The sequence below is a fragment of the Octopus sinensis genome, linkage group LG23 (assembly GCF_006345805.1).
Source record: "Octopus sinensis linkage group LG23, ASM634580v1, whole genome shotgun sequence".
Taxonomy (NCBI): Eukaryota; Metazoa; Mollusca; class Cephalopoda; order Octopoda; family Octopodidae; genus Octopus; species Octopus sinensis.
Genome location: NC_043019.1, coordinates 32,794,509 through 32,817,031, shown reverse-complemented (window position 1 = coordinate 32,817,031; position 22,523 = coordinate 32,794,509). Strand labels below are relative to the sequence as shown.

At 38.7% G+C, this 22,523-nt stretch overlaps 1 protein-coding gene across 4 annotated transcripts in view; it reads right to left on the bottom strand.

The window, feature by feature from the left end:
- The window catches only part of LOC115223485 (protein EFR3 homolog A), a 145,309-nt gene that overhangs the window by 41,776 nt on the left and 81,010 nt on the right, over positions 1-22,523 (bottom strand). For 3 of the 4 annotated variants that reach the window (XM_036512595.1, XM_036512596.1, XM_036512592.1), the window contains 5 exons: positions 18,630-18,674; positions 9,688-9,819; positions 7,636-7,714; positions 3,783-3,918; positions 1,834-1,962 (listed from right to left, as the gene is read on the bottom strand). In XM_036512595.1, the coding sequence (XP_036368488.1) occupies positions 1,834-1,962; positions 3,783-3,918; positions 7,636-7,714; positions 9,688-9,819; positions 18,630-18,674 (521 nt within the window). The remainder of the gene's footprint in view (positions 1-1,833; positions 1,963-3,782; positions 3,919-7,635; positions 7,715-9,687; positions 9,820-18,629; positions 18,675-22,523) is intronic. The other variant, XM_036512594.1, reaches the window with a different exon arrangement.

Sequence of the window (22,523 nt, the reverse complement as noted above, 5' to 3'; positions counted from 1 at the left end):
CCAAGGAAAAAGAATTCAATTTAGAAATACTAAATCAAATTCCACACAATATAATACATATATATTTATGAAATATTAGAAAAGACCACCTTCTATCAATTCAAAACGAATAATTAAATTACACCATCTAGAAAATTACAAATAATAGAAAAGTTAAAATTAAAACAACAATTAAAAAGTAAAGATTAAGTAAATTACAAAAATAATATAATGTATATAATAGGTAGAAAAACATATATACGACAAGCTTCTTTCAGTTTCCGTCTACCAAATCCACTCACAAGGCTTTGGTCAGCCCAAAGGCTATAGTAGAAGACACTTGCCCAAGGTTCCTCACAGTGGGACTGAACTCGGAACCATGTGGTTGATAAGCAAGCTACTTACCAGACAGCCACTCCAGCGCCTGTATATTCACATATTTAAAAGTGTTCTCGCTTATTTCTGTTGAAACAACGTCTCAAACTGTACCGATTTGTAAAACTATCAGAAAAACCCATTATGAGTGCTACATTTGTTCTGAGAGTTCACAACACATTTATTGTCACCAGCCCACACCAGAGAATCCTTGTTTAAACTAGGGACTTCAGTCAGGTTTAGACTTGTCAGTTAATATTCAATGCTTCAATTTACTGTAAACTTTCAATAGAGATCAACTGGTTCTTATTGATTCAGGAAAGCAGCACTTAAATATAATTTTATTGTCTTCTTATAGTGTAGAAACACAAAAACATTATGGAATGAAAAGGCTTGTTGAATAAAAGGTTTAGTGTTTACAGCAGATGTCATTGATGTAGTTCATATTTATCGACTGTTTTAATACTCATTTTGCCTTTGGATCTGTCACAGTTGAATTGACTCGAACAAAACTGACTACAATAGAATTGACATGTCTGAGCAGGGAGAATAGGCTTCAAGCTTCGGGACAGAACTAACCCTTTCGCATTTAAACCAGGCATGACTGGCCAAAATAGCCTACAGGATTTTATGTTTAACCCTTTAGTGTTCAGATTATTCAATCAAACATAATGCCTATTGATTCCAATTGATTTGAACTAATCATGCATTATCTCATATCTTCAAGATCTTGATGGTGTAATTACTTAATGTAGAATAACATTGTAGGGTAAGTGTGAGAGCCTGGATCTGGTCAATTTGAACATAAAACAGACTAGCTATTTTGGCCGGATATGGCCGGTTTAAATACTAAAGGGTTAAACAGGTCAGATCTTGCCTCACATGTCTACCTTTCAATGTCATTCTAAAAGCAAACAATCATCATCCTCATCATCATCATTTATCGTCCGCTTTCCATGCTAGCATGGGTTGGACGATTTGACTGAGGTATGGCGACCCAGATTCCAATCTGATCTGGCAGAGTTTCTACAGCTGGATGCCCTTCCTAACGCCACCGGCACGAGGGCCAGTTTGGTGGTACTGGCAACGGCCACGCCCAAATGGTGCTTTTTACGTGCCACCTGCACAGGAGCCAGTCCAGCGACACTTAAAATCTCAGTGCTATGATATAATGCATGATTAATTCAAAGCAGTATGAATAAATAAGCATTACATTTGATAGTGTAATCTGAATGCTAAACGGTTAAAAGGAACAACAGACTTGTGGGTATAGCCTAATTGATTGATGCAGAACCCATATTCCACAGGTCTGCTAGATCACGACTGACAAAACAATAAAAACGATCTGTGTCACGCTCAAAAACAAATATGACCTTGGAGTTTACACAACAACACCCACTTCTGTTGTTACTACTACTACAACTACTACTTCTACTACTACACCGGCCACATCACATGACTGTTATGAATAACACTGACCAATTGTGTTGATTATGACCTCTTGGAATTTTCTCTCCATTTCAGTTTTCTCTGCTTCCTCATACTTGGAATCAACAGATACTCTAAGGTGTCGTAGAAGTGTATCAAACACTTCCAGCACTGATGGACCTACAATAAAAGAAAGAGATATTCTTAGATTTTCATATTAAGGACAGGTTTCAAAGACAAAATAACAAATAAACATAAATTGGCAATCTGTGTAGTATACTTAGTGCAGATACATCACAGAAACAAAAAATTAAATGTGAGCGATAATTGTTCTGAGATAACATCTTGACGAATACTGCAGCCAATTTCACTTTCAGTGATGTATCTGCATTAAGTATGATCCACAGGTTGTTATTTTGAACTAATCTTGCTTCTGTTGCACATAACAAATAGACAAAAAAAATTAATATTTCAAACAACACAAGACAAAAAAAAAAAGGAAATGAAGTATGACCTTCTTTTCATAACTGTAGCATGGCTGAATGGTTAAGAAGTTCCCTTTGCAAACATGAGATTGCAGGTTCAATCCCATAGCATGACATCTAGAGTGAGTGTCTCTTACCATGGCATTGAACTGACCCAAGTCTTGTGATATTCAAAAACTTTGCAGAAGACCAGCAAATAGACTGTTAATTGGAACTTAAAGGACCTTATCACACACAATGTCAAGCTGATTATGTCTGAGTACATTAAGGGTATGCATATCCATGGAATACTCGGCCACTTAAATGCTAATTCAATGAACAAAGAGTTCATTTGATCAACCCAATACTTAAAAACTCATTGTTGACATAAACAGATGTCCATTTACTGACACTATTTCTGAAACTTTAGCTGCTGTTTCCAGCAAATCTGGCTACCATGTAGTGGCACCATAACAGGATGTGATGTGGTGAAAGGGTAAAGGGTAAAGATCCCCATCAGTCATGAATGACCGAGGGACTGCACCTAGAAAGTTCCCCTCTGAGGCACAAGCCCAGGCAAAGCTGTTTATGAAAGACCAGCAGTCACCGGTGTACACCAGCCTCCGCTCTCCATGCCACCAATGTTATCCAAGGGAAAGGCAAAAGGGGCCGATACAGCTTGGCACCAGTAATGTCACAACTCATTCCTACAACTGAGTGAACTGGAACAACATGAAATAGAGTGTCTTGCTCAAGAACACAACACACAGCCCGGTCCAGGAATTGAACTCACTTCCTCATGATTGTGAGCCTGACACTAACCACTGAGCCATGCACCTTCAAGATGCGATGTGGTACAATGCATGTTATTGGTGTTGTCATTTTTTTTTTTTTGCAGTCACAAGCCAGACCCAATTGAACAAAACCATTACTGAAAATATTCCAGTCTTATTTCGGACTACACATGTGTCCTTCCTCTTGAAAGATTGCAGAATTATGATCTGATAAGAGTTTAGTCAGTGCCTGTGCTAGTAGGGTGCCAAGAGCACCGTCCGAGTGTGATCGTTGCCAGAGCAGCCAACTGGTTTCTGTGCCAGTGACACGTAAAAGGGCACCATTCGAGCGTGATCATTACCAACATCGCCTTACTGGCACCTGTGCTGGTGGCATGTGCAAAAGGATTCGAGCGAGGTCGTTGCCAGTACCGCCGGACTGGGCCCCGTGCCGGTGGCACATAAAAAGTGCCCACTACACTCTCGGAGTGGTTGGTGCTAGGAAGGGCATCCAGCTGTAGAAACTCTGCCAAATCAAGATTGGAGCCTGATGCAGCCATCTGATTCGCCAGCCCTCAGTCAAAATCATCCAACCCATGCTAGCATGGAAAGCAGACGTTAAACGATGATGATGCTGATGAAGAAACTAAAGAGAGGCCACCTCTCTGATGGACTGGTATGAGGTACAACATAAAATATTACTATGATTCAAAATAGCAACGGAAATGAAGATTTTTTTTTGGGGGGGGGGGGAAGAACTTACCGACAGATCCACCAGCGGCAATTAATACTGTTTGGAAAAGAACATCTATTATGTTAGCTTTGATCATTGGTTCACTCTTCTGATGTGTGTCTAGGTGACTCATCAACATCTGTAGAACTAAGTAACTGTATTTTGCCTGCAAATACAAATATAAAAGTTATTTTAAGTAGAAACACACACATGTATATATATGTATATAAATATATATTTCTTTACTACCCACAAGGAGCTAAACACAGAGGGAACAAACAAGGACAGACAAACGGATTAAGTTGATTACATTGACCCCAGTGCGTAACTGGTACTTAATTTATTGACCCCGAAAGGATGAAAGGCAAAGTCGACCTCGGCGGAATTTGAACTCAGAATGTAGCAGCAGACGAAATACCTATTTCTTTACTGCCCACAAGGGGCTAAACACGGAGTGGACAAACAAGGACAGACAAACGGATTAAGTCGATTACATCGACCTCAGTGCGTAACTGGTACTTAATTTATCGACCCCGAAAGGATGAAAGGCAAAGTCGACCTCGGCGGAACAGAACGTAGCAGCAGACGAAATACCTATTTCTTTACTACCCACAAGGGGCTAAACACAGAGGGAACAAACAAGGACAGACAAACGGATTAAGTCGATTACATCGACCTCAGTGCGTAACTGGTACTTAATTTATCGACCCCGAAAGGATGAAAGGCAAAGTCAACCTTGGCGGAATTTGAACTCAGAACGTAACGGCAGATGAAATACGGCTAAGCATTTCGCCCGGCGTGCTAACGTTTCTGCCAGCTCGCCGCATTCTGTATATATATATATATAAATATATACAGGCAGAATAACTATAACTGGCACTCTGTTGGTTATGACGACGAGGGTTCCAGTCAATCTGATCAACAGAACAGCCTGCTCGTGAAATTAACATGCAAGTGGTTGAGCACTCCACAGACATGTGAACCCATGACATAGTTCTCAAGGAGATTCTGTGTAACACAATGGGACAAGGCTGGCCCCTTTGAATTACAGGTACTGCTCATTTTTGCTAGCTGAGTAGACTGGAGCAACGTGAAATAAAGTGTCTTGCTCAAGGACACAACGTGCCGCCGGGAATTGAACTCACAACCTTACAATCATGAGCTGAATGCTCTAACCACTAAGCAATGTGCCTTCACAAGCTGTACCTATGGAAATTCCAGGAGTGGCTGTGTGGTAAGAAGTTTGCTTCTCAACCACATAGTTTCTGGTTCAGTCCCACTGCATGGCATCATGGGCAAATATCCTCTATTATAGCTTCAGGCCAGTCAAAGCCTTGTGGGTAGATTTAGTAGATAAACTAAAAGAAGTCCATAGTGTATGAATGCATGTATGAATGCGTGTGTTTGTGTGGATGCATGCCTTTGTTTATCTCCACCACCACTACGTGGCAATTGGTGCTGATGTGTTTATCTGGAAGAAATTGTGCTCAGACCTGGTGTTGTACCAATTGCATTAGTTCTAGTAATAGTAGCACTGTTGGTCCAGTTCTTAGAAAATTTTTAACAACCTAAACTAGCAATAGAATCAAGTTTCAATGAACAACAGAGGAGGTGGCAACATAATTAGTAGAGCATCAGAGAAAACGTTTTTTGCCATATGTTACTGTGTCATGCACTGAGCACTTTGCTTTTCAAATCTTTGATCAGAGTCAGTAAAAATAATACTGGGCAATTATGATAATCAACTACCCTGTGCTTGAGGAGACCTATTAAGTCAAGTACATCAACATCAAAAATCAATGGAAATTGCAGTTGTGATCCCTGTGCCGGTGGCACGTAAAAAGCACCATCTGAACGTGGCCAATGTCAGTGCTGCCTTGACTGGCTTCCGTGCTGGTGGCACATAAAAAGCACCAATCCAATCGTGGCCATTGCCAGCCTCGCCTGGCACCCGTGACGGTGGCACGTAAAAAGCACCCACTACACTCACGGACTGGTTGGCGTTAGGAAGGGCATCCAGCCATAGAAACACTGCCAGATCAGACTGGGGCCTGGTGCAGCCTTCTGGCTTCCCAGATCCAGGTCGAACAGTCCAACCCATGCTAGCATGGAAAACAGACGTTAAACGATGATGATGATGAACTAAAACCTTGATGGGATTGTTCCAGGAAGGTTACATTTCAAGAACAAAAAAACAAAAAAAATGAGACATTCAAGGAGAGAATTCCTGTTGATTTTGTTTGACTAAAACCCTTCCAGGTGGTACCCCAGCATGGCTGCAGTCAAATGACTGAAACAAGTAAAAGATAAAATACTGGGTTGAAATGCCATTTGGATAGAGAAAGTTTAAGAGTGCCCACAACACTGAAACCCACGTCTGTATAAAACCTTATTTATTTGTACATATGGAATCAAAAAATCAAAATCAAAGAATCAAATCAAAATCGATCCACATCAATGGAATTTGTAGTGTGTGGTACCAGTGCCGGTGGCACATAAGAGAACCATCCGAACGTGGCCATAGCCAGCACTGCAACGACTGGCCCCCATGCTGGTGGCACGTAACAAACACCATCCGATTGTGGCCGTGCCAGCCTCGCCTGGCCTCCGTGCCGGTGGCACGTAAAAATACACCAACTTAGTTTTGATTTATTTAAAAAATAATGAGGAATTTAATAAAATATTTTGTCATAATTAATCTGGTGTTTGTGACATAACTTCACAAAAAATATTGATGGAAGTTTTGAATTTAGATCAGATTAAAACGAGAAGCTTATATCAGATGCGGGCATGGCTGTGTGGTATGGAGTTTCTTTCTAAACCACATGGTTCCAGGTTCAGTATACACTGAGTGGCACTTTGGGCAAATGTATTCTACCATCCTCAGGCCAACCAAAGCCTCCTGAGTGGATTTGAAAGACGGAAACAGAAAGGAACCCATCATATATATATATATATATATATATATATGCTCTGTCTGGCACCTGTGCGGGTGGCATGTAAAAAGCACCCACTACACTCACTGAGTGGTTGGCGTTAGGAAGGGCATCCAGCCGTAGAAACACTGCCAGATTTTACTGGGCCTGATGAAGCCTTCTGGCTTCACAGACCCCAGTAGAACCGTCCAACCCATGCTAGCATGGAAAACGGACGCTAAACGATGATGATGATGATGATATATATACAACACCAGGTCTGAATACAATTTCTTCCAGATAAACACTTCATTCAACTAAAACCCCTTCGAAGTGCTGCCCCAGCATGGCCACAGTCTAATAACTAAAACAAGTAAAAGATAGAAGATAAAAGACAGAACCAGATGGTGACTTCAGGTGGGTTTGATATCAAAAAAAAAATCAGAAACCAGCTGGATAATGGCTCTGACTTGGAGATGATAACAGCAACAAAAGCACGACCAAAAGCAGCAGTAGCAGTGGAGGCGCAATGGCCCAGTGGTTAGGGCAGCGGACTCACGGTCGGAGGATCGCAGTTTCGATTCCCAGACCAGGCGTTGTGTGTGTTTATTGAGCGAAAACACCTAAAGCTCTGCGAGGCTCCGGCAGGGGGTTGTGGCGACCCCTGTTGTACTCTTTCGCCCCAACTTTCTCTCACTCTTTCTTCCTGTTTCTTGTCCCCGACTTCCTACGCAACTGCTGAGCCTGGATGCGCATTCATCCATCCATCCGTCCGTCGATGCTCTCGGTGTCGGGGGCTGACCTGCTTTCTCTTCTGCGGGTCTTACGAATAGCAAAGGACCACGTTTCGTACTTCTCCCACTACAGAGGCGCGATCTTGCGCGCTCTGGGACGAAGACCGCTTCGCTCAACAAACAAACAAACAAAGCAGCAGTAGCAAGATTATTGTTAAAGAGAAATTTACGTACTTGAATGGAATACATGATAATTTTGAAACATTTGATGGCAAAATCATTCGGAACCCAGAGCTTATGTAGATCAAGGTGGCTGCAATGAAAAGAAGAAATAAACACAGGATTAACATATTAACTCTAACATGATTTTATAAAAAAACAAAAAAAAAAAAAAAAAAAAAACAGTAGGCACAGGAGTGGCTGTGTGGTAAGTAGCTTGCTTAGCAACCACATGGTTCCGGGTTCAATCCCACTGCATGACACTTTGGGCAGGTGTCTTCTACTATAGCCTCGGGCCGACCAAAGCCTTGTGAGTGGATTTGGTAGACGGAAACTGAAAGAAGCCCATCGTATATATGTGGTTGGCGTTAGGAAGGGCATCCAGCTGTAGAAACACTGCCAGATCAGACTGGAGCCTGGTGCAGCCCGAGCCTGGTGCAGCCCCTGGCTTCCCAGACCCCGGTCAAACCGTCCAACCCTTGCTAGCGCGGAAAACGGACGTTAAACGATGATGATGATAATTGTGCGTGTATGTGTGTGTGTCTGTGTTTGTCCCCTCCACATCGCTTGACAACCGATGCTGGTACGTTTACGTCCCCGTAATTTAGCGGTTCGGCAAAGAGACCGATATAATAAGTACTGGGCTTACAAAGAATAAGTCCTGGGGTCGATTTGCTCGACTAAAGGCGGTGCTCCAGCATGGCCGCAATCAAATGACTGAAACAAGTAAAAGAGTAAAGAGTACTGTGGTTGATTTTTTGACTAAAAGAGACCAATAGAATAAGCACTAGGCTTACAAAGAATAAGTCCCGGGGTCGATTTGCTCGACTAAAGGCAGTGCTCCAGCATGGTCACAGTCAAATGACTGAAACAAGTAAAAGAGTAAAGAGTACTGTGGTTGATTTTTTGACTAAAAGAGACCAATAGAATAAGCACTAGGCTTACAAAGAATAAGTCCCGGGGTCGATTTGCTCGACTAAAGGCAGTGCTCCAGCATGGTCACAGTCAAATGACTGAAACAAGTAAAAGAGTAAAAGAGTATTTACAGTCGGAAATAAAAATAATGCAGAGCTGAATCTTCGAGAATGCTATGAACATATTCATAAGATACATAAATAGGGTAGCGAATATTCATTATAAACTAGCAGTATCGCCCGGCGTTGCTCGGGTTTGTAAGGGAAATAGCTACATAAGCATTTTTAGAGAGTTATTTCCCTTATAGATGCCAATTCGGGCTTTCTTAGCCATTTCTGTTTTGGTGTCTTCAAGCCATGAAGTCGTTGTTCTAAAAGAACGCTGGTCTCCTTGACAACGCTTTACGACGTTGATTTCCTTACACTCCCTTCCCCACAGCTTCACGAGGGAGGGAAGAAGGGGAGAAGCAAACAGGTGCAGGTGTGACCATGGACGCCAACTCCACCGCCATCGACACACGAAAAATTATGCATTAAAATGGAATAAAAAATGATGTTAAATTATTTTTAAAAATTGTTGACTCATCGTTGACGCGCGGTAATACTCAGACGGGCTCGATATGAATCACGACTATAAGATACCCGAATTTGGTTAAGCTGCACCGCAAAATGTGGGAGTAGTTAGGAATCTAAATCGAAGGGGACAGACACTCACACAACTACAGTTTTATATATATAGATATCACCACCAGTGGCCTAGCATGTATAAATAGTCAATAGACAACTTATTCAAATTTTAAAATAGTGTACATTTAAACACAAAAGAAATTACCCTTTAACAGGTAATTTTACATGCTAGAAGAAACAGCCAACATGGCCAAAACCACGATTTAATAGCAGTTTTCGAAGGAATGAAAAATAAAAACTTTTACCTTGTTATTTTTATTTGCGGTTATACCATAGTTTCAAATTTCTTTAGCAAGTAATATTATCTGCCATATTATTACCTAAAGAAATTTGAAACCATGGTATAACTGCAAATAACTGAAACAAGGTAAAAGAGAAACACACACATATATATTTATAATGAGGATGAGTCGATGTATTTAGTCGAAGACAAACAGTGAAAAGAAGAAGCGAAACTGTCACTTACACTAAGACAGGCTTCAGTACAGATTTAATACTTCCGAATGAGGCACGACAAACAAGATCACGGAATGTGGTTGCTGCTACAAGCGCGGGGTCATCCTCATTTCTGGGACTCTCCGGTTCCAATGAATCCGAGCTGCAGAAAAAAAAACCAAAAACAGAAAAGAAAAATTATAACTATTATAATATGCATGAAATCAAGTATTGCAAAAAATGGGCCGATGCCAGCGCCGCCTCGACTGGCTTCCGTGCCGGTGGCACGTAAAAAGCACCATCCGAATTGTGGCCGATGCCAGTGCCGCCTCGACTGGCTTCCGTGCCAGTGGCACGTAAAATGCACCAATCCGACCGTGGCCATTGCCAGCCTCGCCTGGCACCTGTGCAGGTGGCACATAAAAAGCACCCACTACACTCACGGAGTGGCATCCAGCTGTAGAAACACTGCCAGATAAGACTGGAGCCTGGTGCAGCCTTCTTGCTTCCCAGATCCCCGGTCGAACCGTCCAACCCATGCTAGCATGGAGAACGGACATTAAACGATGATGATGATGATGAAGTCATAACTGTGTCACTGTTAAGGACAGGAAGGTAACAAATGTTCATTTGACAGTTCACAAAATTGGTTTCCATCTATCCTTTATCAATCAACACACATACAAACAGACACACACCTCTGTGTGTGTGTGAGAGGCAATGTAGCCGATATTGGTGTCATGTAACAGGCACCCATACCAGTGACACGTAAAAAGCACCATTCAAGCACTGGGCCTCACAGAGGCAATGGTGACTGACGTCGGTGTCACGTAACTGGCACTTATGCAGGTGACACTTAAAAGCACCCATTACATATATATATATATATATATATATATATATATATATGCACATATACACACACACATATATATAATGTGTGTGTGTGTGTGGTTTCGTTGTACAGCATAGGTGAGATAAAGTGATGGGTAGCTGGCTGGAAGATGTGTGAGAGCAGTGAAAAGAGAATGAGAGTGCTTCAGAGATGCTACATAAACTGAAGGAGCAATGGAGGTGACAGGGTGTGTGTGTGTGTGTGTATGCACATGTGTTTGTGGTAAGTAGCTTGTTTACCAACCACATGGTTCCGGGTTCAGTCCCACTGCGTGGCATCTTGGGCAAGTGTCTCCTACTATAGCCTCGGGCCGACCAAAGCCTTGTGAGTGGATTTGGTAGACGGAAACTGAAAGAAGCCCGTCGTATATATGTATATGTATGTGTGCGTGTGTGTCTGTGTTTGTACCCCTGGCATTGCTTGACAACCGATGCTGGTGTGTTTATGTCCCCGTTACTTAGCGGTTTGGCAAAAGAGACCGATATAATAAGTACTGGGCTTACAAAAGAATAAGTCCCGGGGTCGAGTTGCTCGATTAAAGGCGATGCTCCAGCATGGCCGCAGTCAAATGAGTGAAACAAGTAAAAGAGAGTAAAGAGTATATAAATTGACTCTGTAGCAGTGTCATCGTCAGTCAGTCTGATAACAGAAAATAGAAGTAAAAGAGGAAGTGGAAGGGAAAGAAAAACAAAAAAAAGGAGGAAAGACGATGAAGAAGAGGAAAGAAAGAGTAAAGGAAAAAAAACAATGGAAAAATAAAGAAAGAAGACAGAATGAAGAAAATAAATAATATTTTCTACTGTAGGCTCAAGCCATCAAATTTTGTGGGGCGGGGGAGCATATTGATTACATCAATCACAGTACTTCATTTTCATCTAGTTTCAGCTCACGAGCTGTGGCCATGCTGGGGCACCGCCATTCGGTGTTGCTGCATGATTTTTACTTCACGAATGCTTTTTAGCAATTGACATTTGGTGCATGAGAGAGTTCGATGCAGCTGCCCTCATCTGCACCTCCTACCGTGAAGTCGGTTCGCCTGGGACACCTGACGGGAAGAGGTCCAGCCTTATTTTAAAGATATCCGCATCCACCCCATGCAGGTCTCTCAGGTCCTTCTGGAGGATATTGAAGAGCTGTGGACCTCTGAAGCCCAGGCTATCGCAGTATCTTGTCCTACATCTTGAAGGCAAATTTGGAGTCCTTGGCACTATGCAGTGGCGCCCAGTTCTAGTATTTGTGTAACTCTCGATGCCAAAGTTTGGGACAAGTCCTTCCAGGATCTTCCAGATGTATATTATGGCAAGTTTTTCTCGCCTACACTCTAAGGAATAGAGTCTTAATCTCTTGAGTCTTTCCCAATAGCTTATATGCTGCACAGAGGCTATCTTCTTCGTGTAGCTTTGTTGGATCACCTCAAGTTCTGTGATTAATTTGACACTGGTTGGTGACCATAGCTGAGAGCAATAGTCAAAGTGGCTTAGAACTTCATTGGTAATTATTTTACCGATTCTGAAAGAATGAAAGGCAAAGTCAACCCCTGTAGAATTTGAACTCAGAACAAAGTCAGACAAAATGCCACTCGGGTATTTCACCAAGCATGCTAACGATTCTGCCAGCTCGCCACCTTATATAAACAAAGAATAAGAATTCTTTTCGTAATGGGCAAAACGTTAGGAATTTTGAAGATGGGGAGAAAGTCAATTATATCGACCCCTGTGCTCAATCGGTACGTATATCATTCTTCTCTACTCTAGGAACAAGGCCTGAAATTTCTGAGGAGTGGGAGGGGGGCAGTCGATCAGATCAACTCCAGTATGCAACTGGTACTTAATTTATCTACCCCGAAAGGAGGAAAGGCAAAGTCGACCTCGGTGGAATTTGAACTTAGAACGTAAAGACAGGTGAAATACTGCTAAGCATTTCACCTGGTGTGCTAACGTTTCTGCCAGCTCGCCGCCTTTTCGGTACTTATTTTATTGACTCCAAATGAATGAAAGGCAAAGTGAACCTCTATGGAATTTGAACCCAGAACGTAAAGCTGGAAGAAATGTCCAGTGTGCTAACAATCTTGCCAGCTCCAATTTAGACATAAGACCACCAATTTCAAGTTGTGGGAATTAGTTGATATCATCAAACCCAGACTGGCATCCATGCTAGCAGGGTGCAAAGAGCACCATACGAGTGTGATCGTTGACAGAGCAGCTATTTGAATATGATTGTTACCAACGTTGCCTTACTGGCACTTGTGCCTGTGCTAGTAAGGTGCCAAGAGCACCATCCGAGCATGATCGTTGCCAGAGCAGCCAACTGGCTTCCGTACCCGTGGCACGTAAAAGGGCACCATTCGAGCATGATCATTACCAACGTCGCTTCACTGGCACGTGTAAAAGGATTCGAGCGAGGTCATTGCCAGTACCGCCTGACTTGCCCCCATGCCGGTGGCACTTAAAAAGCAACCACTACACTCTTGGAGTGGTTGGCGTTAGGAAGGGCATCCAGCTGTAGAAACTCTGCCAGATCAAGATTGGAGCTTGGTGCAGCCATCTGGCTCACTAGCCCTCAGTCAAAATCGTCCAACCCATGCTAGCATGGAAAGTGGACGTTAAACGATGATGATAATGATGATGATGATGCTATACTGTACTGACCTCAAAGGGACAAAGGGCAAATTTGATCTCAGTGTTGTCTGGTAAGGAGCTTGCTTTCCAACCACATTTGCTCAGGGTTCAGTCCTGCTGCATTGTACCTTTGGCAAGTGTCTTGTACTGTAAGCCCTGGGTCGAACAAAGCCTTGTGGGTGAATTTACTTGTACTTGCGGCGACATTCACCCTGGCCGGGTTGAGTCGGCTTCTTCTACCACCATCGAGGCATCTCGAACCATGGCAGCCCACGCATGATGGTCCTGCGCCAGTTCACTAGAGATAGCGAGCCAGTCATGGTTCCATCAGCGCAGGCCGATGTTGCTATTGTATTCGCCATTGAGAATTCATGGGAGAAGTTTCGTGGGAATATGTGGATTTGACAAGCGGTCCCCAACAATCCCGCATGTAGAGACATCCTGTTTGCCGCTGCAGATTGTCCGCAGACGCAGGGACAGAACGACCAAGGAGCCACCGGTCGCCGAAACAGACACTCTGAGGATTTTCACCGAGTTGTGGCCCTAATACCACTCGGTGTCAGACCAATCTGCCATGGGTGGCCCTAACAGGAACCAAAGTTCCCTACGGCATAGCTCTGACACTACTTGTTGCCAGCGTCCCCCACCACGGTGAGGAGGGGATGGACTTTGGGGGACACAAAGTGAATTTGGTTGACAGAAACTGAAAGAAGCCCACGTGTCTGTGTGTGTGTGTATACATGTGTGTATGTGTATATATAGGCATGTATGTATGCATCTGCATGTGTATGTTACTCCTTGCTCAGAGACCATATAATAGCTGTAAAAAAATTGTCACCATAATGCACACAGTTTACTTCATTCCCAATATACTGTGAAAACATGTCTGGTTATGGGGAAATATTACCTTTTTGGAAACAGGTTAGGGTTAGCAACAGGAAGGACATCCACCCTTAGAAAACCCACCTCGAAAGAAATTCCATCTGCCCCACATGAGCTGGATGTGGACATTAAATTGTTGATGAAGAGGAGGAAAGGAAAGTGAGAGTAGAGAGGCAAGTTTTGTCTAGCGAATGTTTCAAAAAAAAGATGGGTGAATGTAGCAAGGATGGCACGTATGAATGACGAAGCCACCTTGAGCTTAATCCTATGAACCTGGAAAATTTAAAACAGAGGGTTACCTACTTGCAAACAAATGTGGTAACATGTAACAATATTGACTGAGGGTACCGTGGTCTTTTCCGTAGGCTTTTCTTCCTACGAATAAACCTTATCTGCTTTCCCCTTTACACTTTACATCATCACACTGTGATACATGATCCCTATTGATCGTTTTTTTTCTTTTGTTCCTTTTCCTTTTTTCTTCTTTTTTTTCTTCTTTCCCTTTTACAATCCCTTTTTTTAACCCCACCTTTTTTTTTTCTTTCCCCAAAAAAGAAAAGCTCTACTTTGTAATCTGTCCTGTCTGTGTGCAGCCCTGTGTGGATAATAAAGAAACATATCTATCTATCTATCCATTTCTCTCTCAAATATATATATATATATTCTCAGCCAGTGTTTTCAGGCAATTACAGTCACTCACAGTATATATACATATATACAATTGTATGCTTTAACTACAGCATTAGCTCTTATTTCTAGCAATGTAGGTGTCCTAACAACCTTAGTCACATTTACTGACAATCACAGTTTTCCTTTTTGTAACACATTGCACATGGTTGTCTAGATTTCTTTTGTATATATATATATATATATATATATATATATTATATATATATATATAAAAACATCAAACCAAATCAAATCAGATATCAGAAAGCAGAACCAAAATCGAAGTCGATCAACATCAATGGAAATTGCGGCTGTGATACCAGTGCCGTTGACAAGTAAGCGAACCATCCGATGGTGGCCGTTGCCAGCGCCACCCCGACTGGCCTCCGTGCCGGTGACATGTAAAAAGCACCATCCGTTCGTGGCCGTTGCCAGCCTCGCCTGGCACATAAAAAGCACCATCCGTTCGTGGCCGTTGCCAGTTTCGCCTGGCCCCCATGCCGGTGGCACGTAAAAAGCACCATCTGATCGTGGCCGTTGCCAGCCTCGCCTGGCACCCGTGCCGGTGGCACGTAAAAAGCACCATCGTCCGTGGCCTTTTGCCAGCTCCGTCTGGCACCTGTGCGGGTGGCACGTAAAAAGCACCCACTACACTCAAGGAGTGGTTGGCATTAGGAAGGGCATCCAGCTGTAGAAACATTGCCAGATCAGACTGGGCCTGATGCAGCCTTCTGGCTTCACAGACCCCAGTTGAACCGTCCAACCCATGCTAGCATGGAAAGCGGATGCTAAATGATGATGATGATGATGATATATATACACACACAAGTATAATATATATTTATACACACACACACACACATATATATTCACAATTTAGGTTAGTTGAAATGTTTGTCATGTATTTCAACCCCTAAAGGCAAATACACTGCAGTTACCATGGAGACAAAAATCTCTCTTACGGTTAAAAGGTGTGAAAACACCCAGTTTCATTCAGTGTCGCCATCTCTCAGACATCGATGGTTTGAGTTTATTGTCTCTTCTCAATGAGATGTACCTAAGGGAGACAACTCTGAACAAACTAAGAGAGATTTTTTTCTCCATGGTAACTGCAGTGTGCTTGCCTTTAGCAGTTGAAATACATGAGAAACATATTTCAACTAACTTAAATTGTGATTATACATAAACGCTGCTGTGTGCCATTACTTTATTATTTATACATACATATTTATGTATGCTTCCTGATGATTTCTTTTGAATGAAACAGTTCTAGTCCTGTAGAAGCTCCTTCTATAAAATAATATTTATAATATATATATATTAATAATAAATATATATATAAATAAATATAATATTAGAATATATATATATATATTATAAATATATATATATTATAATATATATATATATTATAAATATATATATATATATTATAAATATATATATATATTTATAATATATATTATAAATATAATATATATATTTATAATATATATATATATTATATATATATATTTATAATTATATAATATTTATATATATATATTTATTTATATATATTATATATATATATTTATTTATATATATCTATATATTATTAATAATATATATATTATAAATATATTATTAATGTATATATATAATAATATATTATTAATATATATATATAATAAATATATTATTAATATATATATATATTATTAATATATTATTAATATATATTATAAATATATTATTAATATATATATTATAAATATATTATTAATAATATATATATATCATTAATATATATTAATATATATATATATAATAGAAATATTAAAATTACTAAGTCTCTCTAAAAGAAACACGGCAGCGTTCCTGGAAAATAATAGTTATCGCCATACTAATATGGCATTCTTAAAAAATAAGAATAAAGCTGTCCGCTTATTAGCTCCATGAGGCCATCGCCTTAAGTTAGCTATTTGATACACAAACTGTATCCATATAACCTTCGAACAAGGGAGGTCAGTCGCTCCACACTACTTGACCGACAGCTACAGACGCGTTTCGGGGTATTGCCCCTTTTCAATGTAGCGTAGTCAGACCAGTAGGTGTCACTTCTGACAATCTCTGTTCGAAGGTTTTATTTACCTAGTTTCGGTGGAATACATCCACTTGTTTTCAATAATAGAAATATTAAAATTACTAAGTCTCTCTAAAAGAGAACACGGCAGCGTTCCTGGAAAATAATAGTTATCGCCATACTAATATGGCATTCTTATAAAAATAAGAATAAAGCTGTCCGCTTATTAGCTCCAAGAGGCCATCGCCTTTATTTAGCTATTTGATACACAAACTGTATCCATATAACCTTCGAACAAGGGAGGTCAGTCGCTCCACACTACTTGACCGACAGCTACAGACGCGTTCGGGTATTGCCCCTTTTCAATGTAGCGTAGTCAGACCAGTAGGTAAATAAAACCTTCGAACAGAGATTGTCAGAAGCGACACCTACTGGTCTGACTACGCTACATTGAAAAGGGGCAATACCCCGAAACGCGTCTGTAGCTGTCGGTCAAGTAGTGTGGAGGACTGACCTCCCTTGTTCGAAGGTTATATGGATACAGTTTGTGTATCAAAGAGCTAACTTAAGGCGATGGCCTCATGGAGCTAATAAGCGGACAGCTTTATTCTTATTTCTATAAGAATGCCATATAGTATGGATAACTATTATATATTATATAATTATTAATATATTATTAAATATATAATTATTAATATATTATTAATATATATATATTATAATATTATTAATATATATATATTATTAATATATTATTATATATATATATTATTAATATATTATTATATATATATATTATTAATATATTATTAATATATATATATTATTAATATATTATTAATATATATATTATTAATATATTATTAATATAATATATTATTAATATATTATTAATATATATATATATATATATATTATTAATATATTATTAATATATTCTATATATATATATATTATAATATATTATTAATATATATTATATAGTATTAATATATTATTAATATATATATATATATTATTAATATATTATTAATATATATATATATATTATTAATATATTATTAATATATAATATATATATTATTAATATTTATTAATATATATATTATTATTAATATATTATTAATATATATATATATATTATTAATATATTATTAATATATATATAATATTATAATATATTATTAATATATATATATATATATTAATATATTATTAATATATATATATATATTATTAATATTTATTAATATATATATATATATTATTAATATATTATTAATATATATATATATATATTATTAATATATTATTATATATATATATATATTATTATATATTATTATATATATATATATATATTATTATATATTATTAATATATATATATATATTATTAATATATTATTAATATATATATATATATTATTAATATATTATTAATATATATATAATATTATTAATATATTATTAATATATATATATATATATTATTAATATATTATTAATATATATATATATATTATTAATATATTATTAATATATATTATATATATTATTAATATATTATTAATATATATATATATATATTATTAATATATATATATATATATATATATATATATATATATATATATATAGATAGAGCTTGATAGATATATTTATTTTTATATATATATATAGTTGTGCAGCATAGGTGAGATAATATGGCGGTCAGCTGGTTGGTTACGATGCATAGGAGTTGCATGAGCTTATGATAGTGGAGTTGCCTAATAAATGGGAACTGGACTGTGAGAGGTGACTGTAAAGGGTGTGTGACTGTAAAGGGTGTGTGTTCATTTTTACCTTATATAAAATGACTCCGTTGCATTGTCATCTTCATCAGTCATTCTAATAACAGAAGATAGAAATAGAAGAGGAGGCCGAAGGAAAAAATAAAAAAAGAGGAAGCATAAGAAAAGATGAAGAAAGAAAGGGAAAAGTAAATATACAAAAAAAAAACAATGAAGAAAAAGGAATATAGAAGGAGGAAGAAAAAAATAAATAATAAAAATAAAAATGGTTTAAAATTTAGACACGCAGCCAACAATTTTAGTGGTGGGGAGGAAATCCAATTACCATATTTTAACATGTACAAGGAAACCCCGTGTATAAGGAAGCCCCTAATTTTGGGGGCTTAAAATTTGGAAAAAGGATTTTGTTAGGGATTATAATACTATCCATGTATAAGAAACTCCCATATATTCTAACCAAATTTTTGACAAAAAAGGATTCCTTATGCACGTTAAAATACGGTAGATCCGACTCCAACTTCAGCAGCATTTGAACTCAAAAAATAAACATAGGCAAAATTCCACAAAGTATTTTGTCTAGCGTGCTAATGATTCAGCTAGTTTACTACCTTAATAATAATTTCAAAAATGGCACAAGGCCAGCAAGTTCGGAGGAAGGTTTAAATCAGTTACGTTGACCCAACTGCTCAACTGGTACTTATTTAATTGACCCCGTTACACACTGGGGTCCATGTAATAGACTTAATCCCTTCCCCCAAACTTGAGGCCTTGTGCTTCCAGCAGAAAGGATTATTATTATTATCATTATTATCTCTCTCTATATAAACGGCAGTTTGTCTGTGTGTGTTTCTGTGTGTCTGTTTTCTCGTACCCTCACTCTGACCACGGCTTTCAACCGATTCTGATGAAACTTGACACACACATAGCCCAATGTCATAATTCAAAACTAACGCAGCGAAAATTTTGAAAAGTTCCCCCAGTTCTGAAAAAATCGATAAATTCGACATGGGGTCGAGAATCAAAAAATAAACCACAGACTGTCTAGGGGACGCAACTCAAACTTTTTTTACTCTCAAAAAAAAATTTACCATCATTTTTTTCCATTTTTTTGCTATTTTTGGCTAAACTCTCTAAAAATGCTTTATAGTTATTTCCCTTACAAACCTGAGCAACGCCGGGCGATACTGCTAGTTATCAATATTACTAGCTGGCTCCATACCATCAAAAATGTGTTTGTTTCTTGCTGACTATCATAAATTTTGTCATTTTGATGTTTACTTCCATTCCATATGATTCTTCCTTTTCGGCATGGGTTTGACCTGGGCTGACAAGCCAGAGTACTGCACCAGGTTGCAGTTTGATTTGACTCGGTTTCTACAGCTGGATGCCCTTCCTAACGCCAAACCACTTTACAGTGTGTGCTGGGTGTGTTTAATGTGACATCGTCGTGACCACTTTTTACATGGCACCAGCATAGCGTCAGGGCACTGGCACAGAGTGGAGCAAGTGGATGTCGACTATTGAAAAAAAGCTAAGGTACTTTGGTCACATAGAAAGAGCAGCAAGAAAGATGCATAGAAAACGCAAGAGAGGAAGACCAAGAACAAACTAGCTTGATAACACAGTTCTATATTTAAGAGATGAGGAATTATGTACACTATCTACATTTGCCCACAGGCATATGGCGTAGTGGTTAAGAGTGCAGGCTACTAACCCTAAGATTCCGAGTTCGATTCCAGGCAGCAACTTTAATAATAATAATAACAACAACATCAAAAAATTCCTTAGGAATGAGAACCCAGGTTCGAAATTTCCCCAAGACACCTGATGACGGCTGGAGGGTATATCAGCCGAAATGTTGTGTTAACAATAAACAAGATGAGAACAAATATCCGTCAAATTTAAATAATGGCTTGATAACATCAAGGACTGGACTAAACTATCTTACGGTGAATGTGTAAGAATGGCAGAGGAGAAACCTGAATGAAGGTCTTTGATATTCAACCTACTAAGAGCAGATAATACTAAATAAAATTTTTTTAAATATCCATAAGGAATAATCGGATCTTTTCGGTTTGAACGGCAGTTTTTAAACATAATTTCTAGGTAACAAAAAAATTTTAAACTCCGTATACTAGTAGAATGTGTTTATAACACATCTTTTTCTCTTGGCTTTATTGAGAAAATTTGATAGTTTGTAAGATATTTGTTGTTTTTCTTCAATTTCTGCAATTTCAACCAATCACTGACGTCTATTGAGGTAAAAAAACATTCTGTGCTGTATGAATATGTCCCTCGTTTAAGAAACAGATTGGGTTTATTTACATTTGTGAAGAAAAAAAAGATACCCTTCCCCCACCACTAACACTAAAACAGATTGAAATGCAATAGACCGATACTAGGGTCATAATTATGGGTGACAATTTCATATGACACCACTAGAAAAATCTGCCGTTCAAACCGAAAAGATCCGAATAATCTACAACGTACAAGAAGTATATTCAAGGTAAACAACTGGCTTTTACTTTGACCCACATCATTGGTCAGGTCTACGGCTTCATTAAATCTGACAAAATATTTTGCTTGCTAAGAGGATATCAAAGAAGTAGGTCCTGTACAACAAACAGTTCCACCTTGTTGAAGGCAGAGACACAAGGAGAGCTCGTCTCCAAATAACGCTAAAACAGATTGAAATGCAATAGACCGATACTAGGGTCATAATTATGGGTGACAATTTCATATGACACCACTAGTAAAAACTGCCGTTCAAACCGAAAGGATCCGAATAATCTACAACGTACAAGAAGTATATTCAAGGTAAACAACTGGCTTTTACTTTGACCCACATCATTGGTCAGGTCTACGGCTTCATTAAATCTGACAAAATATTTTGCTTGCTAAGAGGATATCAAAGAAGTAGGTCCTGTACAACAAACAGTTCCACCTTGTTGAAGGCAGAGACACAAGGAGAGCTCGTCTCCAAATAACGCTAAAACAGATTGAAATGCAATAGACCGATACTAGGGTCATAATTATGGGTGACAATTTCATATGACACCACTAGTAAAAACTGCCGTTCAAACCGAAAGGATCCGAATAATCTACAACGTACAAGAAGTATATTCAAGGTAAACAACTGGCTTTTACTTTGACCCACATCATTGGTCAGGTCTACGGCTTCATTAAATCTGACAAAATATTTTGCTTGCTAATCATCATCATCATCGTTTAGCGTCCGTTTTCCATGCTAGCATGGGTTGGACGGTTCTACTGGGGTCTGTGAAGCCAGAAGGCTTCATCAGGCCCAGTCAAATCTGGCAGTGTTTCTACGGCTGGATGCCCTTCCTAACGCCAACCACTCCATGAGTGTAGTGGGTGCTTTTTACGTGCCACCCGCACTGGTGCCAGACAGAGCTGGCAAACGGCCACGAACGGATGGTGCTTTTTATGTGCCACCGGCACGAGGGCCAGGCGAGGCTGGCAGGATATCAAAGAGGATATCAAAGAGGATATCAAAGAAGGATATCAAAGAGGATATCAAAGAAGGATATCAAAGAAGGATATCAAAGAGGATATCAAAGAGGATATCAAAGAGGATATCAAAGAGGATATCAAAGAAGGATATCAAAGAAGGATATCAAAGAAGGATATCTAAGAGGATATCAAAGAAGGATATCAAAGAGGATATCAAAGAAGGATATCAAAGAGGATATCAAAGAGGATATCAAAGAAGGATATCAAAGAAGGATATCAAAGAGGATATCAAAGAAGGATATCAAAGAGAATATCAAAGAGGATATCAAAGAGGATATCAAAGAGGATATCAAAGAAGGATATCAAAGAAGGATATCAAAGAAGGATATCAAAGAAGGATATCAAAGAAGGATATCAAAGAAGGATATCAAAGAAGGATATCAAAGAAGGATATCTAAGAGGATATCAAAGA